At 36.1% G+C, this 18,435-nt stretch overlaps 1 protein-coding gene across 3 annotated transcripts in view; it reads left to right on the forward strand.

Annotated features, from left to right (window-relative positions):
• Positions 1 to 18,435, forward strand: part of BAIAP2L1 (BAI1 associated protein 2 like 1) — a 132,223-nt gene that overhangs the window by 74,890 nt on the left and 38,898 nt on the right. For all 3 annotated transcript variants that reach the window (XM_027874595.1, XM_027874594.1, XM_027874596.1), the window contains exons 4-5: positions 17,309 to 17,370; positions 17,478 to 17,549. In XM_027874595.1, the coding sequence (XP_027730396.1) occupies positions 17,309 to 17,370; positions 17,478 to 17,549 (134 nt within the window). The remainder of the gene's footprint in view (positions 1 to 17,308; positions 17,371 to 17,477; positions 17,550 to 18,435) is intronic.

Raw genomic sequence — 18,435 nt, forward strand, 5'->3', positions numbered from 1 at the left:
GGCAAAGCCAACACCAAATGGGGGTGGGATGGAATGATAAGATAATACTGTATATAGTTAAAATACTCTGAATCTGACCTATTTAAACAAGTTGTTGCTACTCAAAAAAATAGGAAATGGACAAATAAAGACAAAGATTCCTCCAAACTAGAAGTGGACCAAGTGAACGTCTTACAGAAAACCAACATATTATAAAACACAATAAGGAGACCCAAAGAGCCTAGAAGCCACCTTATTCTATTTAATTCAGCAGGCACTTATTAAGCAATTAATATGCAAGACACATTGGGTGTCACTGAAGGTATAAAAATACAACAAACTTACATTCTACTATGGGGAGAGTAACACATACGTAGATAAATATTATATACACACAATAAATAAAAAATAAAGGGGGAATGAGAGAACTAATAACACAAAAGGTTTCTTGTAGGAGGTAACAATTGACAAAAGCCTTGAGGGAACTAGAGATTCCCAGGAGAGCATTCTAAGCATGAAGAACAGACTGTGTAAAGTCATAGAGGCAAATGATGAAATATCATGCAGAGGGAACAGCATATGGGTTAGTTTGCCTGGCACACAGAGAGTAGGAAGAGGATTAATGTGAAAAAAAGTCTAGAAAGATAAGTGAGTGCCAGAGTGAAAGACTTTAAATGTCAAACAGAAGCAATAGGGAGTCACTGAATTTTCTTGAGCAGGGAAGTGATACAGTCAGACCATGCTTTAGGAATACTGATTTCATAGCTATATGATGATGTGTTGGAGAATGGAAGCTGGAAGCCAGAAGTCCAACTAGGAGGCCATTGCAGCAATACGGGTAAAAAGTGGATCTGAATTAGGTATCTTTCTAGAGACTGTCTTCATTTATGTCAAGAATTGCAGTATGTCCAGGACCTCCAAAAATTAAATCATTTGGACAAAGCTCCCACCTTAAGTATCCAAAGTTTAATTAATGTTTCTAGATGGTCTAGAAACTAAGGTTGTTGACTAGATGAATTCTACAGTCCCAATCCCTAAACTTTAGGTAATGCAACAAAAAAAAAAAATCAGATCAGTGTAACTAGAACAGTATACCCACTAACAGTAATTGTGTTGGTTCTGATGGTAGTGTTACAGCCTTTTTAAAAGTTAGGCAAGAAAATAATGCCAAAAATAGTAGAACTGGGATCCTGAAAGGGGACACAAAGCAAATGTATTTTTTTTTTCTTTTTGCTAACTTACTATTTGATCATTTGTTTGGTTCTGCCTGGTTAAAAATCTAGGATTAGGGGTAAGATATCTCCCTTGTTTTGTCTGTGTATTCAGTAATTGCTGTCAATAGTTGTCAAGTTTATTTTTTTTTATATACTTAATTCAGTCAGCCAACAAGCCTTTATTAAGACTATGCTTTGTGAGCATGAACTAAAACCCAAGTCTCCTATCAATTAAGTTCTTATCCACTTCACTACACTACCATGACTTTCATCTTTGAGTAATGACCATTTATGAATGTGTTTTAAATATTAGAGCATCCTTAGAAATCTCACTATATACTTTCTGATTATGCTAAAATTTCTCTGTTTCTTGTGCAAGGTCACACAGGCAACTTTCCTAATTATATGATGAATACATGTTTATTAAAAATGCTTTTTTTTAAAATTTCCTCATTCATTAATAAACGTGTCTATTGCTCAAATGAAGCAGTAACAAATAAACGTGAATCACCATAGTTTACCAAAAAAAAAAAAAGACTATGCTTTGTGCCAGGCACTGTTATAGGTGTTGGGGATTCAAAGACAAAAATGAAAGTCTCTGCCTTCAAGAAGCTTACATTCTATGGGGGAAACAACACTTTTATACAAAGTATGTATGAAGTAAATACAGAGTAATTTGGAGAAGGGGCAGGTAGGTGGCACAGTATATTCTTCTTCCCAAGTTTAAATCTGGCCTCAGATACCTACTCACTGTGTGACCCTGGGCTACTCACTTAACTCAGTTTGCCTCAGTTTCTTTGTTTGTAAAATGAGCTGGAGAAAGAAATAGTAAACCACTCCAGGATGTTTGCCAAGAAAACCCCAAATGGGGTTATGAAGAGTCAGACATGACTGAAATGACTAAACAACAACAAAAATTTAGAGGAAACCACTAACAGCTGAGGGGATGATAATAATAATAATAATAGCATGTGTATACTGTGAAATTTGCAAAGCACTTTACAAATATCTCATTTTATCCTTTACAATAACTCTGTGAGATAGGTGTTCTTATCATCCCCTCTTTACAGATGAGAAAACTGAGACAAAATTGAGGCTAAGTTATTTGCCCAGGGACAGGTAACTAGTTAATGTTTGGGGCAAGATTTGAATTGAGGTCTTCCTGATTCCATGTCCAATGTTTTATCCACTGTGCCATCTGGCTTGGTGTAGGAGATAGTCTTAGAGGTTAGCTCCGAAGGAAGTTAGGGATTCCAAGAGGCAGAGGTGAGGAGGAAGCTTGTTCCAGATATAAGGATAGCCTGTGCCAAAGTTATCGTGAAGAACATTAACAGGGCTAGTTTGTCTAGCAATGTAAGTATTTAAAGCCTGGCAAGATCATAAAACCTACTTTACCTGCTTTGCTCCCAGATGAACCACTACCAGCTGTCAATCTAGTATACATAGGGTGTTTCTATGTGTAAAAATATCTTTTTCCCTTATATTATAAAAAGATTTAATGGTGTTGCTTTGCTGCATTTGATATTTGGTTTTAAATTTTTGTTTTGATATATCAATTTTGCCTTATTACATGTATGAGTTTAATACTATATAGACCTAAAAAAGTTTGCTTTTTTTTTTTTTTAGTTTTTAGGCAATTGGGGTTAAGTGACTTGCCCAGGGTCACACAGCTAGTAAGTGTCAAATGTTTGGTCTGAGGTCAGATTTGAACTTGGGTCCTCCTGACTTCAGGGCCGGTACTCTATCCATTGTGCCACCTAGCTACCCCCCAGTTTGCCATTTTTTAAGAACCAAGTTCAGGTATATCAATGAACATATAGAGGTGTACCTGGATGCTGATTTGATTCGGCAAACATTTGTTTAGTGCATAATATATATTCAAAGCACTATGCCTAAGGGTTAGGGATAGAAAGATTAAATAAATACAGATTCTGCCCTCAGGGGCTTACATTCTAATATAGAAATGCAGGGGGGGAAAGACATATCTACAAATAAATAGAATACAAATCTGCATGGCATATAGGGTGCTAGGAGAGTTCTAACTGAAGCAAGTGTAACTTAGAATATAGTTTTTCTTTCTAGTTTTATCATTTATCAGTTTCTTTACATTTCCTCCTTGAAGCATCTAGGTGGTATAATGGAGTGGGTGCTGGACTTCAAATCATTTACCTTCTGTTGTCCTCAGATTCTTCATCTATAAAATGGGGGTGATAATAGCACCTAACTGACAGGATTGTTGTGAAAGTCAAATGAGATAATATATCTGTGTAAAACACTTTTGCAAACTTTAAAGTATACTAAATTACCAATAATCATCCAATATTTGTAGAGTCATATGCTTATGTGTTTCTTTCTTTTCTAAGTAGATTTAACTGAGTTTCTGTGTTTATCTTTTAAAATATATTACCCTGCATTTTTTGTATATTTATAAATCCCTTCTATTAATTTTTCATTTTCTCTGTCTCATAAATAAATGAGTAAAATTTGTCAAAGAAAGTACATTCTTATACTCTCTAGTAACATGTTTGTATTTAATAAAACCCAAGTCATAGAGGAAAATGGATGAGATCCCTGTTACTTTTATGTCAGTTTGGGGAGGGGGCAGAGAAGGGGGCATGCTTAGTCCTTAACATGTTTAGGGCCTCCTGCATACTCTGGGTCCACTGTTTCTGGAAAATATGGCAACTCAAAAATACAAGTTCAGGGAGCTCTGGGAGCCCCTTAATCCCCTCAATTGATTTGGGATCAGATTTTAGATCAAACCCACTCCAAATATCACCCTAATGTGGAGACCTGAGAAGAAACTTCAGGACGTCACTGTTCTGTTCCTGCCCCAGAGGTGTTACTTAAAATTAAGAGGCTAGGGAATTAGAACAAGGCAATGTGGTCCTTTCTGTCTTCCTGCCACCCCACCCCCACTCAACAGTTTGGCTTTTCTGTCATTTGAATGGCGAGTCTTTTTATCTGTTTAAAAGAGCTAGGAGCTCAGAAAGTGTTTAAGGTGTACATCCCTACCCAGGGAATATTTAGCATGAATCCAAAGTCGGAGGGGAGGGTGCCAAGGTGAGTAGTGATGCTGGTCCAGACCTGTGGTCTCTTCATCTCTATAAGGGACTACCCTATACCTATGCTAGATCATCTACAGTTCCAAAAATGAAAGTTTACTGAGAGGTTAAGGAACTTGCCTGTGGTCACACGGTATTTGTCAGTCCTCTTGACTCCCATGCTGGCACTCTATCCACTACCGCATGTTGACTTACAGTTAGTTAGATAGTATAAAAAGAGGTGGTTTGGTGTTGAAGAAAGTGGGACTGGAGTCAGAGAACCTAGGTTTGAATCCAGGCTTTGCTGCCTACTATTCTTTGGGCTCTCCTGGGTGAATCATTTCAGTTCTCTTAGATTGCCTTTCTTGATGGCTTCCTTAATTTCTGATCCTAGGTCCTGTAAGAGTTTTTGAGGGCAGTGTAACATTTGTTATTTGTTGGTCAAATAGAACATACTTTTTTTTTAATTAGCAGGGTCTTTTTTTCTTACTTTTCACACTTGGTTATCTCCAGTAACTTGTTTTGTTTTCTTTTTTTTTTTTTAATAAATATTTATCTTTTGGTCTTGTTTGTAAATTACCTACATGCCCCCAGTATCTCTTCCCCACCCCTTCCAGAGAGCCATTACATATAAGAAAAATTTTTAAGAAAAAGAGGAGAAAAAAATGAGCAAAACCAATAAATAAATAGAAAAACAATATGAAAAAATACATGAAATATTCCATACCTCAAGACTTCGTTTCTCTCTAGTGACTTCTTTTCAGCAGAAGGTATATTTCTACTCTCTTTGTTGTTGTTGTTTTGAGGATTGGGGGTACAGGAGGCCTCACTGCTCACTTTTAAGTGGAGGAACATGTAGGTGATAATTTAGCTCTAATTACAGCCATTTTTGGAACTATTAAGTATACAGTTGTGTATGTACCATAAAAATATAAATGTTATATACATATAGATACATTTCTGCTTATATTTTTAGTATATGTTTTTCACTTCCATTATCAAGAGCAATAAATACTCCCTCCTTTGAGCCTTTATCTATATCTCTTAAATATTCATTATTATTATTTTCTCTGTAATTTTGTTTTCATGGTAAATAATCTTTTGAGTGGATGAAAAATTTCAAATTGAAATACTTTAATGGGATTCCAAAACATTTTCCATTTAAAACAAGGACTCATCACTTGAAAAAGCACTGGATTTAGAGTTAGAAGACCTGGGTTGGAATCTAATCTCTGCTGCTTGCTATCTAGGTTCATATCCCACCTTTACCACATACTAGCTGTATGACCTTGGATAAATCATTTCACTTCTCCTGGCCTCAGTTTCCTAATCTGTAAATCGAGGATGTTGTACCAGATGACCTCTAAAGTCCCTTCCAGCTGTAAATCTCCTCACAGTTAGGATGACAATTAGGTCAGACCTAACCTGTTTGGTAATACTAATGCTAACTTTTTAAAATGTGGTTTTTATACTTAGAATTCTAGTGTTGGCATATTCCACAGTTGTCACATTGGATAAAAGCAAAAGGAATAAAATAGATCAACATAGAGACATTAGAGTTTGTCTAGTCCAAACTCCCCTCGTTTCACAGATGAGGAACTAAGTCCTAGAGAGGTGAAATGATGGGCCCAATATGACACAGCTGGTATGTAGTAAAGGTGGGATTGGAATCCTTTGGATTCCAGTCCAGTGCCCTTTCTACTGTACTGCACTAAAGGGAGCCAGGTCTTGATCTATATCTTGCCACTGGACCCAGATGGCTCTGGAGGAGAAAGTGAGGCTGTTGACTTTGCACGGTCCTCTTTGAGAACGAAGGACAAACAATAACCACACTGAAGACATTTTAAGGAACAAACGTGATGACAGATTCTTTTCTTATGTTGTTATTTCCCTTTTTAAAAATTTTATTTATTTTTAGAGTTCTTTTCTTTTTACATGTTCAGTTCCAAATTCTCTCCCTTCCTCGCTCTTCTCTCACCCACTGAGAAGGCAAGCAATATCTATTATACATGTAAAATCATGCAAAATATACTTCCATATTACCCATATCATAAAAAAAACAAAAAAAAACAATAGAGTGAGAAAATTATAATTTAATTTGCATTCAGAGTATCAGTAGCATTTTTTCATCATGAGTGCTTTGGAATTGTCTTGAATCATTGTATTGATCAGAGTAGCCAAGTCTTTCACAGTTGATCATCATTACAACATTGCTATTACCATGCACAATGATCTCCCAGTTCTTCTCACTTCATTTTGCATCAGTTCATATAGTTCTTTCCATGTTTTTTTGAAACTACTCCCTTTGTCGTTTCTTACAGCATAATAGTACTCTATCACAATCATATGCTACAACTTGTTTAGCCGTTCCGCAATTGATGAGCATCCCCTCAATTTCCAATTCTTTGCCATCACAAAAAGAGCTGCTATAAATATTTTTGTTCATATAGGTCCTATTCCTTTTATCTCTTTGGGGTACAGACCTAGTAATAGTATTGTTAGGTTAAAGGGTATACACAGTTTTATAGCCCTTTGGGCATAGTTCCAAATTGTTCTCTAGAATGTTTGAATCAGTTCACATCTTCACCACCACCACCACCACCAACTAGCATACCTATTTTTCCTCACCCCCTCCAGCATTTGTCATTTCTGATAATGTGAGGTGGTACCTCAGAGTTGTTTTAAGTTGTATTTCTCTTATCAATAGTGATTTAGGGCATTTTTTCATATGATTATAGATAGCTTCAATTCTTCTGAAAACTGCCGATTCATATCCTTCGACCATTTATCAATTAGAGAATGGTTCTTATTTTTATAAACTTGACTCAGTTCTCTATGTATTTGAGAAATGAATCCTTTATCAGAGAAACTTGCTATAAAATTTTTTGATATTGCTTCATTGTCTGGTTACTTTTAGTAAAGTGTAGTTTCCCTGATTATCTCTGAAATTAGGTCTTTTTTTCTTTTGCTTTGTCTGATATCACGATTGCTACCCTTGCCTTTTTTACTTCAGATGAAGCATAATAGATTTTGCTTCAGCCCTTTATTTTAACTCTGTGTGTGTGTGTTTCTGTTTCATGTGTGTCTTTAAACAACATATTGTTGGATTCTGATTTCTAATCCCATTCACACTCACAGTTAAGATTACCGTGTATTTCTCTTTTCTATTTTTTTCTATTTATCCTTCTTTCTCTCTTTTTATCCTCCTCAAAAGTCTGTTTTGCTTCTGACTGCTGCCTCCCTTAATCCACCCTCCCTTTTTTCATCTGCCAATCAGTGCCAGCTGCATCCAGAGCCAGCAAAGGATTCCCTGTAATCGCTTTCTTACCAGTTGTCTGACCCCTTTACTGCTGTCATCTTGGCCACCTCCAAAGCCCACCACTGGTGTTGCCACTGCACAGATCTTAGTATCACAGACCTCTCCTGCTGACCTCCTAAGTTGTCTTTGGCTGGAAGAAAATATCTAGCTCTGACCTCTTGTTTGCTTTGCCTCTCCAAAATTTGATTTGAGGAGTTATTTTAAAGTTATTTGAAGGAGACTGTTGGGAGAGTTTAGCTGGGTTGCTGCCTATACTCTGCCATCCTGACTCCTGTTATTTCCCTTTTGAGGTGATAGTTACAGAGTTGCTGCTCAATCTAAGAGAACTAAAGGTCCATCTGAATTATGAAGTCAAACCTTGTTTACATATTAGGAGAGATTTTATTAGAATAGATTCTTGGGTGTTTCCTTAACTGTTTTTTAAGCTGTGAGAAGCCAAATTTGTGAACACATTTAGTAAGAATTTTTATTACACAGGTTGTCCCAAAAGTTAATTGAGTTATTATTAAGTTCTATTATTCTATGCCTGCCTAAGACTTTCAGGACAACCTACATAATTTATCAGAGAAAATCTGAATGAGATCTCCCAAAGTCTTTGTCTACTTTAAAGCTTTATCAGATCTTTAAAGTGCACTGAGTTTTGTTTAAAGCTCTATACAAGCCTTAAAACACTATATAAATGGGAACTGTTGTAGTTACTATCTTTGCCTCACAACTTAGGTGTAATCACTGCCCAAATAACCCCTGAAGTGCTAGAGAATTTGTGGAGTCCTAGAAGTCCCTTGGATACATAGTAAGACTCTTTTAGTGAAAAAGTGAAGAAACTCTTCTGCAAATAAGGTCCCACTTTAAAGTTACACCAATATCTCAGCTTCATTTTTATGAATTTAAGTGGAAAATTGATGGGAGAGATTACTTTTAAATTATATTTAGTTTATAAAATGTATGTAATCCCATTTTCTTAGTATGTCCATATGATATAATTCATTCTTTTTTTTTCTTTTTTGATGAGCAATTGGATTAAGTGATTTGCCCAGAATCACACAGCTAGTAAGTGTCAAGTGTCTCAGGCTAGATTTGAACTCAGGTCTTCTGACTCCAAGGCCAGAGCTCTATCCACTGCGCCACCTAGCTGCCCCAATATAATTCATTCTTACTAAATCACAGTAGGTTTATGTCCTCCAGGTTTATTCTCCAAATACTGACTCAAAATCTAAAAGAGGAGACATGATTAAGCCTTCATATATGGTGTCTCTGAGGTTCTGATAGCATCGAGTTAATTCAAGCTTGGACATGCCTGTAGATCTACTCTTATGATCTGGGGCTAGTCTTTTTCAAAGTTTCTTCTTTCCCCTTTCAAAGCAATTCATGTAAGAAGAGGTCACAGCAATAAAAATAAACAGAGGCGTGTGGTGTGAACATTTCAAACATAAAGTAACATTTGATATTAATATTAAGCTACTCTAAATGCTTAAAATAACATACAAGATATTTTCATTTTCTATTTCAAGATAAACCTTTGGCAGCATCATAGTAAAGATGAGGGTTGTTTTTTGTTTTGTTTTGTTTTTTTTTATAGTTGGCTTACTAAATCCCTCTGACCAAGGATTTAGTGTCTGATGCTTTGAGGTCTACTTTTAAATTCCATGCACTGTGAGGGACAAGAATAACCAGCTGTGTAAGGTTAGGTTTTCCATTCCTAGTCCACAGAGTGAATGGCTTATTTTATTAAGCTTTTGCACCAGGGTGTGAACAAGAAACCATAGGAAGGGTGTGTTAGTGATGAGAGAGTTCAAAGACATAACTATATTCTCTTCTGTTTCTTGCCTCACTGCTTTCCAGCATTAGCAGATAATTTTCTCGGCACATTTTCAGAAAGACATATTATATAAAATTGGAGAAATGTATTTAATGAAAAAACATGTGAATAGCATGTCCTTCACATATTTTGCTATTTAAGTAAAAAATTGTAATTTAAGTAATTTTTTAAACTAAACTTGCTTTACCAAGAACAAGATGCTTTAATTTTTATGTATTTGAAGAGTCTATCTTTGCAATCTCTGCCAAGGTGTTGCCCGTGGACTCATAACATATATTTAATTTCTCATAGAGAGGCATTTTCACCATTTTTATGAAATCTTTGAAAATGACTTACATTGAAGGTATACTTGATGCAAATATGACAAAGGAACAGGAAGGCTTTTGCAAATGGTTCTCTATAGCAGACCATATCTTTGCAGTAATGTAATTGACTAAAAGATGCTGAAAATACAAAATCCTGCTATTTATTATTTGTTAATTATCTGTTGATCATTTTTTTTTAAGTGTTTGACTCTAGGCAAAATGCAGTTTTGAAGGCTGTCCTCCACCACAGATCTCTCATATTGAATAGGCCGGGCCTAAGCTAGCCCAGTCTAGTAATTCAAGCTTGAGGGTAAAGATGCATGCAATAAGGTGTCTGTGGGTCATCATAATGCAATTAAGATCAACTTTATTAGTACTATATTAAAGGAATCAAGTTAGAAGAATCTTGAACCAAAATAAAACACTACTCTCTTTTGACATGAATTCTCACCTAGCTGTGTCTTTTTTATACTACTGTAAGCAAGACAGTCCAATGACTTCCTTCCCCCTAATGTTAAAGAATCATTATAGTATGTGTATATTCCCAATCATGTAAGGTGCTGGGCAAGGCTGAAGAGAGTGAGGGTGTAGGGAAGGAGGTGAGACTCCCCAGTGATGATCGTAGCGCCCCATGAGCCACAAACAAATCCCCAGCACAACCACCAAAAGTAGCAGCATGATGAGCATGACCAAAGCATCACAGAACAAGTTCAAACCACACATGCATATTTTTAAATCCTACAAAATTCCTTGATAAAAGTAACTACAAAGATAAGTCTTCAATAGACTTCAACAGCTTATTAACATACAGCAAAGTATAAATAAAACTTTGTCGTTCAGCCGTTTCAGTTGTGCCTGACTCTATATGACCCCATTTGGGGTTTTCTTGGCAGAGATCCTGGAGTGGTTTGCCATGTCTTTCTCCTGGTCATTTTACAAATGAGGAAACTGAGGCAAATGGAATGAAGTGACTTGCCCAGGGTTACACAGCTAGTAAGTGTCTGAGACTGAATTTGAACTTCCTGACCCCAGACTTGACATGTTATCCACTGCATAAATGAAATAGCAAGCATTCATTATGTACTTGCTGTGTCCCAGGCACTACTCTGGGTGCAGGGGTTAAAATCCAAAAAAATGGAACTATCTCTACTATCAAGGAGTTTACATTCAGTCAGGAGATGCAGTATGGGTTCAGTAATAAAAGAATATGTTCTTTCAATCATAAATGATACACATGTGTAAGGAAATTACATGGGAAAAAAAGTTTGTTGTGTTACATTCAAATGGATCTGTGATGTGGTTATTACTTTCAGTGATACAGAATCAAGAGAGATAATATATAAAAAATGCTTTGCAAACCTTAAAGCATTATATAAATTCTAGACATTATTATTATTATCACAACCCATTCATGCTTGGCTGTCCTATGAATTCCTGTCTATGCATTCCCATAAATTAACTACAGGGTTTCCACCCAATTTGTATATTGCATAACAAAAATTACTCTACTCCAGACTTATGATCATTATTCAACCAATACTGTTGGGAAGAGGGGAAGGAATGTAGGCATGTATGTGTGTGTGTGTGTGTGTGTGTGTGTGTGTATACATACATACACATGTATACATGCATGGGTAAATGAAAAAGCATTTACTAAGTTTTTATTATGTCCTAAGCATTGTGCTAAGTGCTAGGAATATAGATATAAAAAGCTAGACAGTCCCTGATATCGAGGAGCTTACACTTTAATTGAGGAATCAACAAATAAAAGAAAGTTAAACTGTTAGGCAGGGTGTAACACATATGGAATATTGTGTTTTTAATTCTGAGTTTAGGACCTACCACAGAGCACCCAAAGGAATGCAACCAGTGTGAGGGGATCTTATCATGTGAGGATCATTTGATGGAATTAGAGGTATTTATCCTGGAGAAGGAAAGGGAAAACTTATGGGAGAGAGTAGAAGGTTGACATTTAGAAGGATTACATTTGTTCTGCTTGGCCTCATAGGGCCTAACTCTTGGAGCAATGGATGGAAGCTTCAGGGAGACAGACTTCAGCTTGCTGTAGGGAAAAACTTCCTAATCATTAAAATTGTTTATCCAAAAGTAAAATGAGCTATCTTCCCTAAGAGGAGGTAATGGATCTCCACAGGCAATCAACAAGCATTTATTAGGCACCAACGAGGTGCCAAGTATTATGTTAAACATGAGGAATACAAAGAAAAGTAAAAAACAGTCTCTGCTCTCAAGGAGCTTGATCTAGTAGGAGAGACAACATGGACAAAATAGATGTTTGATCAATTGAAGATAATTAGCAGAGGGAAGACACTATTATTGAGGGCAGTCAAGAAAGTCTTCCTGTAGAAAGTGGGATTTTAGCTGGGACTTGAAGGAAGCCAAGAAGGACAAAAAGAATTCCAGGTATCAGGGATAGCCATTGAAAATGCCCAGACCCAAGAATGGTGTGTCACTATGGGAGGAACAGCAAGGATCACTGGATCACACAGTACATGAAGGTGAGTAAGGTATAAGAAGTAGGGTAAGGCAGGAGGGAAACAGGTTATAGAGGGCTTTGAACACCAGAGGTGATACGGAGCCACAGGACTAGCTCCTCAAATGGAGACTGAGCATTTATCAAAGATCATAGATTGAGATCTAGAAGGAACCTCAGAAGCCATCTGGACCAAACCTTTTTTTTTTTTTTTTAATTAAGATGAAAGAAACTGAGTGCCAGCAGGGCTTAAATGATTTGCCAAGGTCATACACCGTAGTAATGGAAGGGTCAGGGTTTAAATCTAGGTCCTCTGAGAACCATAGCCAATGCTGTTTCCATTGCACCATGTGAAATATTGTGGAGGAGCTTCTGTTAAAAGATAGGGTGGATTAGATGCCTTCTGAGTTCCCTTCTGATTCTAAGTTCTGTGAAAAGTATGTATGAAACAAACCTGTTTCTGCAGAAGAAACTTCATCTACAATGAAGAAAACTTTATCAAAGGTTTTAATAGTCTGGGTGTTCTGACTATTTCTGCCAAAGAAGTTGGCAGTTCACAATGCGAAAGGAAGACATAGACATTTATAGATAATAAATGAGCAGCTAGGTGCAAGTGGATAGAGTGCCAGGCCTGGAGTCAGGAAGACTAATCTTCCTGAGTTCAGATCTGGCCTCAGAAACTAGCTGTGTGACCCTGAGCAAATCACTTAGCCCTGTTTGCCTCAGTTTCCTCAGCTGTAAAATGAGTCGGAGAAGGAAATGGCAAACCACTCCAGTATCTCTGCCAAGAAAACCCCAAATGGGATCACAAAAGAATCAGACACAACTGAAACAGCTAAATAACAAGAAGATAATAAATCTAGGGGGAAAGGAATAAACATTTATAGAATGCCTACCATGTGCCAGGCTCTATACTAAGTGCTTTACAAATATTATCTCATTTGATCGTCACAACTCTGTAAGACAGATGTTATCATTATCCCCATTTTGCAGTTGAGGAAACTGAAACAAATAGATGTTAAACAGACTTGCCCAGGGTCACACAGTGAGTAACTGTCTGAGGCCAAATTTTTAATTCAGGTCTTCCTGACTCCATGCCCAGGGCTCTATCCACAGTGCCACTTAGCTGCCTCATAAATCTACCAGTGAGCTCAAAATAAAAGCAGTTTGTCTAAGTCCTCTTTCCACTGATAGCTTTCAAATTCAATAACCATTATGTAAATAAGCTACTGCTGTTTGAATATCAGTTCTGGAGTTGAATAAACAAAAAGATTCTGGTAGGTACCATTTTGCACCTATAGATACATACATACATACATACATACATACATACATAGATGTGTGTGTGTGTATGTTGTGGCTAAGGGTAAAGGACCAGCAGATACAGTGAGCCAATTGTGACATTGTCCTTCTGTTTACATATCTAATGATTTAATGCCATTTGCCTTGATCACAGATCCTACTTCTAGATTGTAGTCTTTAATTGTGGCACCTACAGTTGATATATTTAGTTAGTTTTGCTGAACTGCTGTTTTTTCTTCTCTTTCTTTTCTCTTTTTATCCTTTGTTACTAGGGCTAGCTCTCTGGGTAGGAAGGGGAAAGAAATATATTCAAAAATAAATGTGATGACTCAAATGAAAAGATGAGAAGACACCTCCAACCTACCCCTTCATGAAGGTGGGAGGTACACAGGTTACATACTGTACATGTTTTTAGACTTTTTCAGTGTATTGCTAAGTTTTGCTGATTTTTCTTCTGCTTTTTCTTTTTGTTACTGTTTGTTATATCGGATGGTTCTCTGGGAGGAGGAGGGGGAGGGATACTAAGGATAACTATGAGAATGTAAAAAACAGAAGACATCAATAAAAACTTATTTTCAAAGTGATACAAAAACAAGTCATCAATTAAAATTTTTGTGAAAATCACAGGACTGGAAAAAAATTAACATTTGGTTCCTTGGTGTGGAATTCAGATAATTGTGAAAATGCAAAGACATTTTCTGATGAAGGTATAAGATATTGGACAACATTAAGTATCAAAGTATGAACTACAAAATAATCTTTTAAATATGTTATATTTTTATGACTTTTCTATTCTTTCCTGATCCAGACTTAGTTGAAGAAAAACACTCCAAATTGTCTAAGAAATGTTCCTTACTTTGTATAGCATATACATTCTGCATATAACATGCATCTACTATATTTAGCATACTGTCAGGATCCCACACATCAAATGGTCCCAGAACTATGTATAGAATATTTATTCTGTGCATAACATACATATATATATATATATATATATACACACATACATACACACACACACTGTATCTAGCACACATCAAAGATCTGTGATTTTGGCACCAATGCATATACCCTTCTATAATTTAACAGATACTTTTTTTTTTTACGCAATTGGGGTTAAGTGACTTGCCCAGGGTCACACAGCTAGTAAGTGTTAAGTGCTTGGCCTGAGGCCAGATTTGAACTCAGGTCCTCCTGACTTTAGGGCCAGCGCTCTAACCACTGCACCATCTAGCTGCCCCTAACAGATACATTTTCAATACATCTTAGGAAGTTGCCCAAGTTTCAGAGAGGTTACATGACTTACCCTTTGTCACATATGTGTCAGAAGCAAGATTTGAACCCATCTCCCTGTCACTAGCTCTTTTCCCATTGTGCCATGCCCCCTCTAATAGCTAACATACCTCTTTTCAAAGGTCATAAATGTAGAGCTAGAAGGGACCTTAGAGGTCATTTCATTTTCCAGATGAGGAAGCCTGAAGCAAGCACAGACATCGTAAGGACTTGCCTAGGATCACACAGCTAATAAGTGTCTGAGGCATATTTTGAACCTGGGTCCGTTGCCCTATCCTCTATGCCATACTTAAAAGTTAAATTACTACTTGACTAAAAATTTACTGAAATTTTAATGACTGTGACTTTTCATTTGCATGTGACATGGCTTCAAAAATTTTTTATACTTTAAATTTTTTGTAATATCAATATAACTAGTATCAAAAAGGGCCTTGAGTCTATGCCATAAGGATCAGTTGAAGAAACTGGGCATTTTAGCTTGGAAAAGAAAATAGTCAGGAATACTGACATCTGTCTTCAAGCAGTTAAAGACCTATCATGTGTAGGTTCTGTGGGACCCCAGAGGTGCCAGGAACAATGAGTGGAAATTTCAAGGTGGTAAATTTAGGTTTAATGTCAGGGGGAAAAAAACTTCTAACAACTGGAATTATCTGAAAGTGGAATGGGCCTCCTCAAGATTGGATTCCTTATCCTTGACCGTTTTCAAGAAGAATCTGCACAGCCACTTCTTGGCTTTTTAATAGAGAGGTTCCTTTGATATCGATTAGCCTAGATGGCCACTGAGGTCCCTTCTAACTCTCAGATTCTGGGATCAGATCACAAGCATGGAGCTAGAAGGTTTTAAGAACATACCTAGTAATCATCTAGGCTGCATGCTCAAAGTGATTGCAATGAATGGGGAAAGTGCTGGCTCTAAAGTCAAGGGACATGGGTCTATTTTAATTTGTGGAATAAAAAATCATTTCCATAACAGTATAATTTTTTTAAAAGATGATTACACATGAAACTGTAAATATGTTATTTATAACTTGCTATTCCTTTTAAATATATAATAAAGTTATCATGTAAAGTTCTTTTTTTTCCTGTTTTTTTCTTCCTTACCCACCTCCTGACCTAGAGATGGCTACCATTAGACACAAATAGGTACATATGTGTGTGTGTGTGAAATTATTCTATACATTCTTCTATTTATCAGTTCTTTCTCTGGATGCAGATAGCATCTTTCTTCGTATGTCCTTTATTTTTAATTTATGTGTTTATAATAGTCAAAATGATTTATTCACTCAAAGTTATTCCTAAAACAATATTGCTGTTACTGTCATACAGCGTTCCATTGGTTCTGCTCATTTGCTAAATGAACTAGGTCAACATTCTGTCAAAGGTAGTTGGAAATCATGATCCCTGCTCATTTGTCTCCCTTTATTTTCAGTTATTTAATATGCACATATGTTTGCTTCTCTACTCTGTAAGTTCAATTACTTTGGGATTTTTTTTTAGCTTCCATATTTTTCTAGCATCAAACCACTGTCTTCTGCTGAAGACATTTGATGGAAAGTTGGCCATATTTAACCATGTTAAAATAGCAGAGCAAAAAAGATATACATCCCAATGACAGAACAGATATATATGCACTATGCAAACCAGAATATCTTTAATATGTCAGAAACTTATAGCCAGGTCTTTGGGAAAAGAATGATACAAAATATCTACAGTTCCTTGCAGCGTCAACATTCAATGAGCTACAGTTTGCCCCCAATTAGTAAAAATAATGAATCCTGTGAAATGGGCACATTATTCAAATTTGCACTGCATATTTCTATTGGACTGGAACCAATTACTATATTTTATGTAATCACCTTCAAATAGTTCTAATTCAAATACACTTCACTGGATTCATTATTCATATTAATCTGGACCTCCTTGTCCTTTGTTTTTAAACATTCTTTCTATGTGAATGGCTCCTGACAGAATTTTTGCAGTTGTTTCAGTAAATTGATTAGTCTTATGTCCTATGAGATGTACATTCTAATAGTGTTCATGCTTCTAACCTCAGCCACACTACTTTGTTCTGGGATGAAGAAGTTGCAAATGTTAGTAAAAGGAAGTAATCTCTTCCTTTAACGCTAACAAATAATCAGATTATCTTTGAAGATTATACTTTAAAAAAAAAGCTATAATCTGCTCCTATAATTAGTTACTGTAATCATCCAGGTAATTGTTTGTCAGACACAACATCTGGGGCAAAGTACAGTAAGCTTGTGTTAAAAGATAAAGGACAATGTACATTTTAAGAAGTCACTTTATGTTACATACCCTTGTAATGTCTCAATACTATGTGTTTGGTAAAGCAAGAGTTCATAAAAAGTGCCCCACACACACTATCCTGGGGAGATTAGTTATGAAGACTCCGCTCCCAAAATGGTTTTCTTAGAAGATAGTTTCACAATGACAGTAAAGTGTTGATATATAGTTATGACAATTTTATATCAAATTCTGAAATGGAAATGCTGTTTTTCAATATATTTGGTTTTATTTGTAGGACACGTTCTTATAGAGATTTCAAATACACACAAGAAACTCAATGACAGTCTTGATGAAAACGTAGGTGACCTTTTTCATATTTGCCTTTTTGAAATTCATTCAACTTTGTTTTAGAATTTTCAACAACTATTTTTAAATATACCATGTGCTATTTTTCCTCTCTGTAGTTCAAAAAATTCCACAAAGAAATTATACGTGAATTGGAGAAGAAGACAGAACTTGACGTCAAATACATGAATGTGAGTACCCTGGTTTATTTCTGTCATGAGAAGCCCCAGATTTCTACTGGTGAATGTCACCAAGGAAGTAACCTTCCTGACTGACTGATTTCAATCCTGGGTCAATTTTTCAATTTAACTTGAAACCAGAATCCTGTTGCTAACTCTGCAGGGATCTTCCCAATCAGCTTCCCAGTTTCCCCCACCCTAAAACCTGGATGGAGTTTCTTCCTTTCTACCTTTTTTTCTTGCATTCTGACTTTCTTACTGTCTCATCTTTCTTCCTGTCTTCCTCCCTCCCTTCCTTCTTCCCTTCCTTTCTTCCTTTCTTCTGAGCTTGTTTTTAAAAGATACTCAGCTCCCTATTTAAAATGGATAGAAGAAATATTATAAGAAATCATTAAAGCTTTTTGCAAATTTAATAGCTACCATTTTGTGCTAAGTACTTTTTATAAATGTTATCTCATTTAATCAATTAATTTTGTTTATTTAAATAATTACTTTGATTTATTTAAATATTCAATTTAGGCAGCTAAATGGTATTGTTAGTAGAGTGCTGGACCTAGAGTCAGGCAGGCCTGGGTTCAACACTCACTAGCCATGTGATCCTGGGTAAGTCATTTAACCTGTTTGCCTCAATTTCATCATCTAAAAAATGGGGATAATAGTACATACCTCATAGGATGTCATGAGGATTAAATGAAATAAAAGTCATGATCATGATAATAATAAAGACCTAAAATCAGGAAGATCTGAGTTCAAATACAGCAGAGGACATGAAATTAGAAGGAGCTGAGTTCATCATCTGGCTTCGTGGCTCCTTCAAATCATTCAACTTATGTTTGCTTCACTTTCCTCAACTGTGAAATAGAGATTAATATTATCCTTAGGATCTAATGAGATGTTT

Source organism: Vombatus ursinus, unplaced genomic scaffold, assembly GCF_900497805.2.
Source record: "Vombatus ursinus unplaced genomic scaffold, bare-nosed wombat genome assembly UNPS02014807.1, whole genome shotgun sequence".
Taxonomy (NCBI): Eukaryota; Metazoa; Chordata; class Mammalia; order Diprotodontia; family Vombatidae; genus Vombatus; species Vombatus ursinus.